General features: G+C 45.1%; 7 protein-coding genes across 7 annotated transcripts; 3 read left to right on the forward strand and 4 right to left on the reverse strand.

Annotated features, from left to right (window-relative positions):
* Positions 1-892: 892 nt before the first annotated feature.
* On the reverse strand, positions 893-1,224 carry BDB00DRAFT_838477 (uncharacterized protein). The gene has a single exon (XM_053124638.1). It carries the CDS (start codon positions 1,182-1,184, stop codon positions 936-938), a length of 249 nt encoding a protein of 82 aa, XP_052976538.1. The 5' UTR covers positions 1,185-1,224; the 3' UTR covers positions 893-935.
* Positions 1,215-1,716, reverse strand: BDB00DRAFT_917781 (uncharacterized protein; the record flags this gene model as incomplete). The annotated part of the gene is made up of 1 exon (XM_053128714.1): positions 1,215-1,716. The coding sequence occupies exon 1, from the start codon at positions 1,524-1,526 to the stop codon at positions 1,215-1,217; it is 312 nt and encodes a 103-aa protein (XP_052976539.1). The 5' UTR covers positions 1,527-1,716.
* A 41-nt stretch (positions 1,717-1,757) lies between these two features.
* On the reverse strand, positions 1,758-2,454 carry BDB00DRAFT_917795 (uncharacterized protein; the record flags this gene model as incomplete). Its single annotated transcript, XM_053128715.1, has 1 exon — positions 1,758-2,454. A coding segment is annotated over one exon (456 nt), but the record flags the coding sequence as incomplete, so codon positions are not given.
* A 2,641-nt stretch (positions 2,455-5,095) lies between these two features.
* Positions 5,096-6,331, reverse strand: BDB00DRAFT_790433 (uncharacterized protein; the record flags this gene model as incomplete). Its single annotated transcript, XM_053120957.1, has 2 exons — positions 5,096-5,267; positions 5,622-6,331. The coding sequence occupies 2 exons, from the start codon at positions 6,329-6,331 to the stop codon at positions 5,096-5,098; spliced, it is 882 nt and encodes a 293-aa protein (XP_052976541.1).
* A 731-nt stretch (positions 6,332-7,062) lies between these two features.
* BDB00DRAFT_744781 (uncharacterized protein) lies at positions 7,063-7,752 on the forward strand (the record flags this gene model as incomplete). Its single annotated transcript, XM_053118519.1, has 1 exon — positions 7,063-7,752. A coding segment is annotated over one exon (690 nt), but the record flags the coding sequence as incomplete, so codon positions are not given.
* Positions 7,753-8,036: 284 nt separating this feature from the next.
* Positions 8,037-8,954, forward strand: BDB00DRAFT_743283 (uncharacterized protein; the record flags this gene model as incomplete). The annotated part of the gene is made up of 2 exons (XM_053118493.1): positions 8,037-8,223; positions 8,584-8,954. Coding segments are annotated over 2 exons (558 nt in total), but the record flags the coding sequence as incomplete, so codon positions are not given.
* A 4,347-nt stretch (positions 8,955-13,301) lies between these two features.
* Positions 13,302-14,388, forward strand: BDB00DRAFT_875475 (uncharacterized protein; the record flags this gene model as incomplete). Its single annotated transcript, XM_053127356.1, has 2 exons — positions 13,302-13,746; positions 13,832-14,388. The coding sequence occupies 2 exons, from the start codon at positions 13,302-13,304 to the stop codon at positions 14,386-14,388; spliced, it is 1,002 nt and encodes a 333-aa protein (XP_052976544.1).
* Between the last annotated feature and the right edge of the window lie 69 nt (positions 14,389-14,457).

The raw sequence follows: 14,457 nt of genomic DNA on the forward strand, positions 1-14,457 counted from the left end.
AAGTAAGTAAATGTTCGTGCTCAGCTGTTGGAAGTCATGGCATCGCGATGCATCTGATGATAATGGCGTTCGAAAGTCGTATAGCTGCTTCAATTACCGGCGGCAAGCACTTCTTCGATAGAGGCGCCTGCTTCTAAAGCTGTGGTTGCTGATTCCGCTTGAATGCTGTGTACTGTAAACTGTGGATTGATACCTGCTTCGCGCATTGTATCCTGGAGCCAATTGCGGAGGCGATCCGCCGATAGAGCTTGATGCGGTGCTGTGGCGGCAACGAACAGACGTGTGGTGTTGTGGCGAAGCGGTTGTGTGCGTTGTAAATACTGATATGTCCACCAAACGGGGCAGATAGCTTGGTCTTCAGTGAGGCATGGAATGAAAGTTGAAATCTTGTCGCCACCCTCTTTGACATCAACTGCTGTCAGTTGCATTTCAGCTAGCTAGGCCGGATTCGAAGAAGGTCGAAAGAGGACTGAGCTGAGAATTTTTGACATGTCAGATCCTGGTCGCCAACTGGTCACGATGCATAATAAGGCATGAACTTTGCGACCGCAATCCTTGAGTGAAAGTTGATCGAGAGGTGCCATGCTTGCTAGATGAGCCACCAGAGACGAGATATCCCATCGTGCCGTGCGATCGCGAGGAGCAGGAGGATGGAGGTTGGAAGCACCTTTCATGAATTCTCGGACCTCCCTAAGCTCACTGAATGCGGTGCCTCGAATGTCCGATGTGCAAGCTGAAATAGCAGTATGGACGCTACGCAACGTGTTGATGCTGAGACCCTGCGTGCATAAATCCGCTAAACACGCAAGGCGTTGCTGCCATGTGCATTGTTCCGGGTTTAGGTCCTTGATGGCGCACCAGTTGAAGTAATGATTGAGAGCGTAAGCGTACTGTCTGATCGTGTGAGGTTTTTTTCACTTGACCCATAATATTGATTACTGCGTCTTCGAGTCCTTTATTTTGTTCGCGGCGCCGTTTAAGCGCCAAGCTACTGTCCCTTCCAGCAGGTAGAGCGGAGAGCTCGTCTTCAGTTCTTGTAGCAGAGGCCACCACGACTGGGTGCTCCAATGCGGTGTCACTAGAACGAGATCTTGTGGTTGTTCTGTTCGGCATTTGCAGAGGACATGGTTCAGCATTATCCATGGAGGATAAGCGTATGCATGAGCTGGCCACTGATGATGCATGGCATTGGTCTTCCACGCTCCTGGTTCCGGTTACCAACTCATGAAAAGTGGTAGCTTGCGGTTGTGGTAGGTTGCAAAGAGATCGACAGTCCACGGACCGAAGACTTGTTGAATCATCTGGAAGGACAGGGCAGATAAGCTGGCTGTTGCTTGGGGATATTGAGATGGTGCTGTCAATCTGCTGAGACGATCGGCTACTGTGTTCTGTTGACCCGGTAGGTATGTTGCAAAGAGACGCGTATGGTAGCGGTGACAGAGGTCGAAAATCTTCGAAGCGAGGAGCTGGTGCAAATGTTGGTGTCGATAGCTGCTTTGTTTGTTGATAATGGCGCAAGTGGTCATGTTGTCAGACCGTACCTCGATCACTTAATGCTGCCACTGGTGTACGTGTTGAGTGATAGCGTGTAGAACTGCCCGAAGTTCGCACCAATTGATTGATTGATTTTGGTCGGTAGGTGCCCAGGTACCAAATGCTGTTGCGTAATGTGTAGCAGAGTTTGTTTTTCTTGTGGCGACGCCCCAACCAGAATCGCTGGCGTCGGTGTCGATGACGACGTTTGGCTGAAGAGCGAGCATAGATCGGCCATTCCAAGCTTGTAGATTGTTGATCCACCACAGGGCATCTTGTTGGGTTGCTGCGGAGATTATTGCATGTTGTTCCCATTTTTTGCGCGACGGAAGATGAGCGTGACGGTGTAAGCTGGCCTAGAGGTCGCACGATAAGTTCCACATGTGATGACGTGCTGGGTATACCGCTGCTGTGGTCGATTGTAGATACCCCAAAATTGCTGCCAGCTTGCGGTTGGACAGGGTCTTATGGCAAAGAAGTTGATACATATCCTTGCGCACCCGGCGCAACTTGGTCTGTGGGAGCTGAAGCTCCATCATCTTGGTGTTGATTTGTAAGCTGAGAAATGTTTGTACTTGTGTCAGTTGCCAGCAGCACTTCGTGGGACTGAGGCTGAAACCCAGTTGGGTAAGATGAGCCTTGAGAAGCAAGCCTTGTTGTCGTGCCTGTTCCTTCGTAGATGCCAGGAGGAGGATGTCGTCCAGATAGAAGATTAATCAGATTTTCTGTTCGTGGAGCAGTTGCAGTACCCGTGACATGAGTTTTGTCCATAAGCGAGGAGCATGTGCGACCCCAAAGCAGAACGTCTTGAACTGGTAGAACTTGTCCCGCCACTTGAAGCAGAGAAAACGGCGATCCTCGGGGTGTAGTGGATAGTTCAGGTAAGCTTGTTCCAAATCGACCTTGATACACCAATCGTTCTGCTGTACCAGGGACCATAGTGTGCTGATGCCTTCCATCTTGAATTTTTGATATTGAATATACTTGTTGACCGCTGAACAATCTAATACAGCGCGAACCTTGTTCTTTTGATGAATGAGGAAAAGGTATGATTGGAATTGAACTGCTGATGACGGTATCTCGTTTATCGCGTTCAACTGCAAGTAATTGTCGACTGCCTGGTCCATGAGCAAGCTCTCCTTGTGCGACATTTGAAGGCAATGATCTTGCGAACCCATGCTGTACGGCAGAGTGGTGATGAAGGGGATGCGCCTTAACCCGTTCTTCTGAGCAAGTGTCCAAGGATCTGTAATCCCCCGGCGGATCCAAATGCTTGTGGGAAATCTGAGCGAGTCTGCCGCCTACCGGAGATTTGTGAATGATAGACAAAAGATGTTGTGTCGCAAAAACGCGTGCTTTGTGTATCCAACGCGCTCGGAGATTGTGCGACCAGTGCTTGGCTCGTAGTTGGCACCATTTGAGTAACATTACTTGGACTTGTTGATGGAGGTGTTGAAGGCGCCGGATCCACCTCCCCAACCATTTCCCTGGGGGCGGCCCGGACGTCTGCCGAAGGATCGGTTGCCCCGAGGGCATCCTCGCCCACGTCCATAGGAATTGTTGCGCTGAGAGAACGTAGCTGACGAAGTTTTTGTATGAGAGAGCTGTTGGTGATGCTTGCGATTTTTAGCCTCAGCATGGAACCTTTCGTGAAATTCGGGCCCAAAGAGTTCGCTGTCCAACTCGGCACTGCTGTCGATGGTTTCGCATGCTGAGAGCAAGGCGGCGCCCCATTTTGCCGATTTTGCAAGAGCTTGACGTCGTTCGATCCTGATGCGTTCCGCTGCATAGCTTTCCAAAATGATGGTTTCTTGGATTTTTTGGACAAATGCTTCCAAGAGTGGCGAGTTAGCTTCGGCGACAAGGTCCGGGTGCGCCTCCATAAAGTGGAGGATGAATATGAGTGGCCGCAGTCCAACATAGATGTCTCGTTGGACATTGGCGAGCAGTTTGTCTCGTTTGATAGCTTCGTGTGTGAAGCAAGAACGCAGTTCTGAATCGATCTCTTGGGTCTTAAGGATCCCATGATATGGTTCCGGATTTCTTTGTTTGATCTCTTTAAGTGTGGTCTTGGAGAGATAGTTGTCTAAACGTGAGAAATTGAATACTTCTTGCACACTGTCTGGAATGTTGTAGGTGCCGGACGAGCGACTTTGATGAGCTGGGACGAGTTGGTAGTCTTCAGAGTCCTTGGGTGGTTTGAGAAAGGCGCGGACGGCCGATTCGGCAGTATCGGTGGTGTTGTCCTCAGATGTATCTGCTGTGCGGTGCTGGGTTGGATCTAGAGACGCGTTGTTGATAGCAAGTTCGGCTCGCAGAAGTGGAAGAAGTTGTGCAATGAGTGCAGATGGGTTGTCGGTCTCACTCATGAAAATGCGTGCTAAGTCTGCAGCGCTTTTCAAACGGCTAAAGAGAGACAAATTCTTTTATTCATCATTATATATATATATATATATACAAAAATAAAGTTTGTGAGCGCTCTTCGAGCGGCCGTTACACCGAAACGAGCTCTACAAGCACGAAGGACAGTGTCTGGAGCTTCGCGATAGACAATCAGTTGAATACATAAAGAGTTGAATATCAGTTGAATATCAGCGTAACACAAACGTGGTTGAATATTAGTTGAATATCAGTTGAATACATGCTGATATTAAACGTGTAAAAATGGTTGAATATTAGTTGAGTACACGCCGTTTTTTCCAGTGCGAGGGATTTGGGTAAAGGATAGGTAGTGGGATGAAGCAGCTTCTCCACCATGTAATCAGTGCGAGGGCAGAATTAGGATGAGCCAATGATCTTGATTAGAATTGATAATAGATACTGACCTGAATCATCTATTCAATGGATAATTATATGTTTTACTATTGATAACTTCAATGATGATGGATAACTACATTAAGTAGACTGAAATGTGTTATGTTATGTGGATAAAGATATATGGAAGTAGAACGAGGAAGATTGAGAATGTAAATATGATAAGGAGGGAGAACGAGGTAGGGATTGAGCAATTCAACAAGCAAGCATGAGGTGGTTTGGTCGATGCTACATATACAGTGTTTTGTAAATGATTTTGCGCACTATTTTTTTCTATTTTGTGCCTTACTTTTTTTTTAGTTTGTGCACCTAATAAATTTTGCACTAAGGTTTGTGTACCCCCTATATTTTTTGCGTATAATGAAATAATTTTTGTGCCTTGAGATATCAATTTACGTACTGGAAGAAATATTTGCGTATCGAGTTTTTATTGATTTGTGAGTTAAAGATTTAGTTCATCAGCTAGACATCTGTCGAAGAAAGACATGGAGTGCCTGATATAACCCTGACAGTCTTCGATTGTAACTCGTTTTGCTGCCTCTGTGATCCTTTCACTGAGATTATCTTTGACTGTCAAGCAATCTCGTCTGACACCAGCTTTCACCTTAGCCCAGAATTCCTCGATAGGATTGAGGAACGGGGAATATAGGGGTAGGTATGCTGCTTTGTATCCTCTTTCTTGGATGTAATTTCGAATTCCATCCGTCTTGTGTATGGTTGCGTTGTGTATCACGATGTATCTGCCGGTCTAGCCATTCTGATCCAGGGATGTCAAGACGCCATCGAGGAGCTCTAGAAAGTGAATAGCTCTAGTGCCTACCCTTCCATTAACCTCCTCAACTGCTTCCTCTGCAGAATCGTCATTTCTCTTCCGTTTCTTCTTGCCCTTGGTGGACTTCTTTGTTACCGGCGTTGGTTTTCTTAACGTCAGATCGATAACACCAAGCTCGCATATGGCACCGATAATGGATATTGATACACCTCTGTTTGAAGGGACAACTTGCTTAGCAGAGGCTCCCTTGATTGACTGTCCAAAGTTTCTTCTAAGGTGCATGTTGAATCCAGCTTCGTCCACGAATACGCAATTGGTGGCATAATCCATCTCTAGATCAGCCATCCATTCGTTTATCCTAGCAACTCTTGTCTCGATCGTTGTGGGGGCATTTCTTGCGGCAAGATGTTTGTTCAATCTTTTCAGTGTCAAGCTGCAGTGTTTGACCAAATGTCTATGTAGGCTAGATATGTCGATCGACAATGCTGGGAAGTTCACATACAGGGCATCGCGAGCCTCCCAAAGCACGGCTGATCGATTGTTGTCAAAGAAATCCATCAAAAAAGTAGTGTGTTCCTCTTTCAGCTTGCGATTGTTGCCTCCAAGAGAATTCATCTTCATGCCTGGAAGCCAACCTGGATCCTCCTTGAGCCTGTATTGACGAACATAATGTTGGGCGGTTCTCACCACGATACCTGTCAAAATTCCTGCCTTTCTTGCTGAGAGACCACTGAAGATTGCCAAATCTAATAGTGCTTGGATTTGCTGTGGGGTATATGATCTATAATTTCCTCTAATCTGTCTAGCCACAGTCTTGGGTTTCTTTCCACTCTGTGCCTTCTTCTCTTCCCTCAGTTTCGAGACCTCTGCCTTTCGTATGCCAACAGTATCCACCTCCATTGATTGTATCTCTCGTCTTGCTTCTTTCCAGCTTGATAAGTCCATAATCCTCCTCACTGGTGGCTCTGGTGGAGCCCTTTCTTTTGGCAGATCTGTTACTCCAGGAATATACTGCTCCCACTCCATGTTGGTGATGCCGAAAAGATCTGGAGTTTCTTCAGGGTTCATTTCCTCGTTTTGGATGACGCCCATTTCATCATTGACGTTGAAGCAGTTCATATACTCCGGCGGCACTTCTGAAGGGTAGTCGTCATCGAAGTTGGCACCAGTTCTTGACTCGAAATTGTTGACCAAATGATTTGGGATGGCCATGTTAAAAAGGTACGCAAAATATTATTTGAAGGCGCAAATTATTATTCAAGTACGCAAATATTATTCCATCATACGCAAAAAATATGGGGGGTATGCAAACTAAAAAAAAGTAAGGCGCAAAATGTAAAAAAATAGTGCGCAAAATCATTTACAAAACACTGTATTCAACAAAATGGCTTTTTCCGCTATTCATCACTTTCTCCAATAGTGTGTAAAAGTTAAGCTATATCACCACTTCAATATTTCAGATATTTTAACAAAACCAAGAAACTACCACCCCTATACATCAGCCACCCGTCTGTCAACAGCAACGTCTCGAACGTCCTTGAAAAGACGACCGTAATATTGTCTGGCAACACGACCCAGTCCACACCAGTTACCATGTTAACAACAGAGGAACTGAAATCTCTCGACAAACTCTTCGACAAAAAGAAAAATCGATTAACTGCAACAATGGCCACTGCCAAAAATCCCAGATCCAGTGCCAAGGAACTGTAAAGAACACGACTCTACCACAAACGAAATTTCGTTGTCGCACCTATACCAAAACCTTTACCGCATCGGAAATGCAACAAGTCCTACGGCAGCTCGAGGACTACGGTAACAACACCCTACCCTACCCTAGTACACAAGAGCTAATGCAGCTTGAAGATACCCCCTCCCAAAATACAGATCTGATGACCCAAATCATGAATGAACTAACAACACAAAGAGAACGCTTGGATCGCCATGAGACCATGTACGAAGAGATACAGAGGTTGAAACACGAACTTAATGCAGCTAATGCACAAATAGCGCAGCTCGAATCAACAAACCAGCACCTCCGTCACCAGCTATCCCAACAATCACCCCAAGCGAACAACCAGGACTTCCCTCCACTCTCGAACAACAAACAGCAAACAGAAGCACCTACAAACAGCCTTGCAAGTGACTGGGCACATCCACTACGCGCCCACCCACGTCAACCCATTGTTTCCCCCCAAAGGCAACAACGCTGGCTTGCAGCAGCCGCACGCAGCTTTCAACTTCCATCGGAAACCCACGGCTTCCAATATATCTATGTCCCGTCGCGTGCCCGCCAACCAGCAGGACAAATCAGAGCCAATCTCCGTCGCTTTGGTGTTGACAACAGCCGAGTGCTCGACATCCAATATCCGGCCCGACAACTGGTCGGAATTCTAGTCCATAACGACTATGTACCAACGGTTAAAGAAAAACTACAGTCCATCAACATCAAAACAACTACCTTCGACCCCCTCGATCCTAAGAACATCCACGACCCAAAATACAAAGATGAATCAAGCGACACAAAAGCCCAAATAGCACTTGAACTACAGTATCAACGAGCTTTACGCTCGCTACAGTACATCCGAGAGCCCGTGAAATACGCAGTAGCTCGAGCCTTCTACGACTGCGGCTAGATAGCTACTGAAGATTTGAAAGAAATCCTAGCAAAGCGACGACCTCATTGTGATGATCCCGAAGAAGCCGCAGCAAATTATTGCTTCGAGGACCAGACAGACGACGACGACTTCATGGAGGACGCAGAAGTAGGTGACGACAACCGGAAGCGCAAACTTGGTGACTCTGACAGCGTGTCAGGAAGATCCAACTAAACCCACAACCCCTATATTAAAAAAAAAAAGAGAAGAAAAAAGAGAAAACCAACAAAAAAAAAGGATTAATTAATATGAGCAATAACAATATCATCCTAAACATATTTAACACAACTGGCCTGCGTCGCCAGGCAATTGATTCTATCTTACATCACATACCCGATACCCATCTTCTCTTCCTTGTAGAAACTTGGCTCTTATCCCGTAATCGCTACTATACTTCTTGGAAACAATACCATATTTGTGGTAACCGCCCCACACCAACGGCCACGCGTGGTCACCTAGGGTATTAATTCTTAACAGTAATTTAAAAAAGGTTTTATTAATTAAATATATATAATTGTTTAGAAATATATAGGAAAAAATAAAAAATTAGATTATAATTTTTTTATTTTTGAAACATTTGAGCTATTTTTTAATTTTTATTTAATTCATAAAATGTGTTTATGTTTTATATAAACATGTTTAAACTATTATGAACATAATCTTCTTTTATGTTTAAATTAAGTCTTAAGTAGCGGAATGGTAATGAGCAAGTCCCTCCTTTAGGCAAGGAATACTTGGACGCAGCCTAACTTGACAGTGAAATCCTTAATTAAAATTAATTTACTGTTTACAGTAATATTAATTGTTAAGGATTGATACTCCTAGGAATATCTCTACTCATTAACCCTACCTGCCCCTATCAAGTACACATCCTCCCAAATACAGCATCACCATATCCAGATTATCACCTCTCATGTATAGTGGCCAACACCCTGATCCATTGCGTATACCTCCCCCCAGCACCTTCTATGTCAAACGATACCGCATTAGCAATTTTAGACTCACTTCCCTTACATTACCCCAACACTGACAATACTATTATTTGTGGTGATTTCAATGCCAGATTTAGTACGATTACTGGAGACACAGCTTCCAATGCACGTGGCACCCAAATGCAGCACTGGCTTCAAGACCATCATCTTAAGCTCTGGAATGCGGAATTGGCACATGGGAAACCGACATTTATCCGCCACCCGGGTAGTAGTATGATCGATCTATTCATAAGTACCCAAAATTGCACAAATCCACAAATGACTATCTTCGACGATCTATCATTAGACTCGTACCACAAAATGATTCAGTTCAGCTATGAGACTGACCGCCTCACCACAAGGGATTCAACGCAACAAACTGCGAATCATCGCAGATTATGGCGACTCAGTAAACTTGCAGATGCTGATTTTCGACAAACTTACACCACAACATTTGCACAATAGCTACAACCACTCAACAACGACCTGCAAAACTGCATTGAACGCGCCACCCACCAAACCTCGCAACGTATAGAACTACCAACTATCATCGACGACATCTCGGATCGATTTTATGACACACTATACGAGACCCTAGATACGACCTTAGGTGCAACAACTGGAGGACAACAAGCGAGCACTGAATTATGGACTGTAGAACTCCAGCGCCTCGTCGAGCACCGAGAACTGTGTTACCGGAAGTGGAGACGTGCATATAGTATGAATAAACTGACATGGTGGCTCAAACACCAACAGGCAGCTGCAAGAGCACGCAGAGCTATGACAAAGCGAAGCAGGCAAACATGGCGCACTTTCTGCTCTCGACTAGAGACTGAGGAGTACAGCAAAACAACTGCAATAATCAAAAAAATCCGGCATCGCCGCATAGTACAACCGACATTCAGTCATCAAGACGGACCACAACAGGCAGCTAATCTTATGGCCCAACACCTTACATCAGTTTATGACGGTCACCTAATCATAAATGATCACACAAGGTCAACATCTAACAACCATACAACATCAACAGCGACAACAGTTGATTGTCCTGTCACGCCTGCCGTCGTCGCCCTTGCTATTGAACGACTACCGTCTAGGAAAGCCCTAGGAATCGACCATGTACGAAGTGAAATGCTAAAACCTATCGCCGCGACACTTGCACCTTTCTTATGTCATCTCTTCCAATTATGTTGGATGGGATCCTATACCCCGGAGGCATGGCGTGTAGCACAAGTACTACCCATCTACAAGAAGGGCACACCCGATGACCCGGTGAATTTCCGCCCAATAAGTCTTACATCTGTACTAAGGAAAATCCTGGAATATTGCCTCCAAGAGCCTCTACAGCAATATAGCCCCCGCCTTGATATAGCCCAAGGAGGATTCAGACAAGCACGCGGTGCACTCGACCAAGCATTCTGCCTCCAAGAACTTTGTCGAATCCATAAAGCTACCACTGGCGTAACACCTACATTAGCCTTCCTAGATATCAAATCGGCATATGATACCGTTGATCGCACGATTATCTGGGAAGTATTGAAAGACAATATCCCCCGACCCCTCCTTTTATTGATACAAAATCTATTCAACGATGTGCTTATCGAAGTTGTGATCTCCAATGCTGCGTCACCCCGTTTCTCACCTACTACTGCGGTCCTACAAGGATCCATTTTATCCCCTTTCCTATATTCCTTATACATCAATAGCCTACCAGCATTGCTTAGCGGCGGAGGAGTGAGCCAATTGACACCACCTACACCATCAATAAACCACCAAGATGACGATGCTTTCCAGACACCACCACCAGCACCAAGACGCCGAGGACGCCCTTCAACCCAGCAGCTCAACAGCTCATTACCAAATCTACCATGTTTACTATATGCTGACGACGTAGTACTTATCAGCTCAGACGACAACATGCAACACTTACTGAATCTTTGTGAGCAACACAGTCTCGATTCAGGATACCGTTGGAGCCCGACAAAATGTGTGATTGTACAACCAACAACACACTCAAGTACCACATTTCAACTATATGATACACCAATCCCGAATGAAACCTCTTTTAAATATCTCGGAGTCCCAATCAGCAACAGCGGTTCTCTTGATGGACAACAGCTTATCGAACACAATACCGCATCAGGAATCACCAGTATGCGAATCCTCAACAACATAGGCCTCAAACCGTCTGGCCTATCGCGTCTGTTAGCCAGCCGACTGTACGCTCAATTTATACGACCGAAATTGGAATACGGTCTAGCAATCACCCCTCTCACAAAAAAACAACAAGATACCCTAGAAAAGGCCCAGAATACATGCCTTCGTCTGATATATGGCGCACACCCCAACTCAGAAACGAAGATCATGCGTCACCTCGCCAACTTACCCAGTATGACAGAACGCATAGCAATCCTCCAAGCAAAATTCATACATCGGGCAACCTATCTACCAGAGGACGCACTTCGTCCAACACTCCTACCAGCACTGGAGGCACAAGCGAGTAGCTACTGGAGCAAATTAAAGCGATAATCACCAATCATCCCTCTATGCACTGAATCTTTCCCGGATCTCTCCCGTACGGCCCTGAAACAACTCATCCGACAATACCTCAGAAACAATCTTGATACACTCCGTTTGTCGCCAACGCGCACCAAACTCCTCAAATGTTGTCGTCCAACACTTGGCATCGATTCGGTTATGTGGCTACCCATGACTCGCAAGGAAAGAAGTCGCTGTATACGATGGCGGATTGGATGGCTGCCAGGTGGACGTAGGAAAGCCTGCAAAAGCTGTCACGCGCCAGATTACACCAAACAACATGCCATATACTGTTTGCGCATGCATCAGCGGCTAAATGTATCTGCACAACTACACCAGGATCCCATCAGCTGGATCTTCAACGAATTACCGAAATCAAAACCACGATCGTCCAACCGCATACAGTCTCTCACCAAAATTTGGCCAACACTCTGCCAAATTCTAGCGGAACTTGACGCACACCAACATCCAGATAGCAACCAACAACAATACGAAGATCCAACTCCTGGACAAGCATTGATAAATTGGCTCACTCCACCTCCTCCGCAAGCAATGTAGGTCAACATCTTATTTCTACTTTACCTCTTAGTATATTCGCCCTAGTATGTTTACTTCTAAAAAAGAGACAGACAAAAAAAGAAAAAAAAAACAAAAAGAAACAAAAAGAGAGCCCCATTCATATAACGTTATCCCTCGCACGTCTTCAACTATACATCTCCCACACCTATATCTTCTCATCCAGCTAAACTAAAGCAGATACTCAGTCTTCTCACTCACAACCTTTTCCCTGTGCCACACACAGGGTTTTTACCCCGTCATACCCCCTCAGTCCTGTCTCGAGCAAAATGTCCCCCCCAGACGCAGTGTTCAAAGAGACGTTAAATAAAACCAAAACTTTTAAACGTATTTAACAAAATAGCTGTAGAAAACAAGTGAAGGATAGATCATACATTCTTTTTTGAATGAAGCAGCAATCTCGAAGACCTCTAGTCTCTTTTTCATTGTTGAGCATTACAATTCTTTAAAATTGTCACAGCACCCTGTTTTATTTTTCCACCTCTCTTTTACCAGCTACAGATTTGTAGCAACCAAAAGTATGCATCAAGCTTATACCTTTCTGTATAAGAGACATCTTATTGACTGAAGACTAAAAACTACAGCTGTTCAGGCAAATAAATCGTCGCATATAACAGCAGGTTGAATAATGTGGAGTGAGCTCTTCGGTTGCACAAAACGGGTAATGACAACTTGGTCAGTGCAAAATACTGTAAAACTGAATGAATGATTGATCAAGTAATAATATAGGGAATGAAGAAGGTGCAGCTAAAGAGGTAGCGTATGCGTGCAAGACAAGAAGAAGGGAACGTGGTGTACAAAATGACGTGACCAGTAAAAACCTGAGAGCGTGTAGACATGCTGCAGTGACACCAGGACGACAGTAGTTCAGTAAAAGTTGACAGCAGCGGCGTCGGCATTGGCGCCAGGAAAGCCACGGCAGAACCAGAGTTAGTGGAAGACAGTCTTTCTTGTCCCTTGGATGAAATATCGGTCGGGAGCGGCAAGAGCAGAGGTGAATAAGAGAGCCACATAAGAGAGAAAAGTAAGGTGCTAACAAATCTGGCCCAACAGAAGAGGTAAACCAGTCAGTAGCACGATGCGCTCTGCTTATCTTTGACCGTCTTCACGCGAGAGAAGTCGCGATGACGACGAAAATTACTCTTTTCCATGCGTCATGGTGCATACTGTCGATGAATACAAGCTATAGAACTATCTCCTAACGATAACATTGAGTAACATGAAATAAAGAGCATACTAAGCAGGAGGCCAGAATATATATAACAATTAACAGCTGGAAATCCAGTATATAGTCGTACACGTAAAAATTATGCTTCCCTGCGGTGCATCACCCCCTCAGGGTTTTTTTTTAATTTTTTCGTGACCTCAAATTAAAGATTTTTACCCCCCCCACCTTTGTTCCCACCTTCTTTCTTCTTTTCCTTTCTCTCTGTCGTTGCAGGGATGGGCATACCATTGTGGAAGCCTCGAGATGAACCTAATGCAAAGAAGGACTCTATACCCGTACGAACACCTTTCAGCATTACGAATAGTCGAGGAGTACGCAACGGCGCCGGTAGTAACAGCAGCGGTATTCTGACGACAACGAGTAACAATACCAGCCGAAACAGCAGCAACAATAGTAATGCATCAGGGCATCGCCGAACAAGAGCTGTAGCACACATGCTTCGTAATCAAACCAGGAGGAACAGCAACAACAGTGTCACAGCCCGCAGTAATAGTAATAACGATTCAGCTCTAGATAATCTGGAACGTCTAGTGCAACGACGTTTTGAAGAAAAGGAAGATCTCCTTAAACAGCTGGAATTCACGGCCACATTATTGGATCAGTTTTTAACGGCTCGATCAGGGTTTGATTCTACAGTCTTGCCAACCCTTCTTACCGAAGGTAAAGTCACCAAAGTTTTTTATTTTGGGTATACCGTTTTGTTAATTTTTATTTTTTTTTTTTTTGCTTTTCAATTTTTTGGCAGAACTTCCTGCAGTGCTATCAACAGTAAGCCGAACGTACGAAGAACCACCTGAGACCCAGGTTATGCGACAGTTTGCCGAACATGTGATCCAGCAACCTCCACACGCTATGCGTCTTCAAATTTTAGATGGCGATATTGCAACTGTCCATCGACGCATCCGTGAGCAATTGAGCATGTTTGGCGCTACCACTGCTACTGCAACTACTGCTGCTACTACGAGCACCATCACCGGTGGTCGATCATCTGCCCAATCGCCACCACCACAGCCGCAATTATCTTCATCGTTGCCACAACAACAACAATCAACAACAGCTCTACGTTCTCAACAAGAACAGGACCGACTACAACAACGGATTCACCAACGTCGACTAGTATGGCGACAGCAACAACAGCTACAGCTACAGCTTCAACAACGACTTCAGCAACAACAACAACAGTCGTCGCAAAGCATAGAACGTAGAGAAACCACCGAATATGAGTTGAATGATGAAATATTACGATCATTATTGGAACGACGACCTTCATCCGCATCTTCTTCGTCTTCTTCCTCTTCCTAAAGTCCAATTACTCATTCTACTATTCATGATTCTATATAAGCCCTCTCTATCCCTTGTCGCTCTACCCAC

This window comes from Zychaea mexicana (assembly GCF_025766255.1).
Source record: "Zychaea mexicana strain RSA 1403 chromosome Unknown BDB00scaffold_73, whole genome shotgun sequence".
NCBI lineage: Eukaryota > Fungi > Mucoromycota > Mucoromycetes > Mucorales > Lichtheimiaceae > Zychaea > Zychaea mexicana.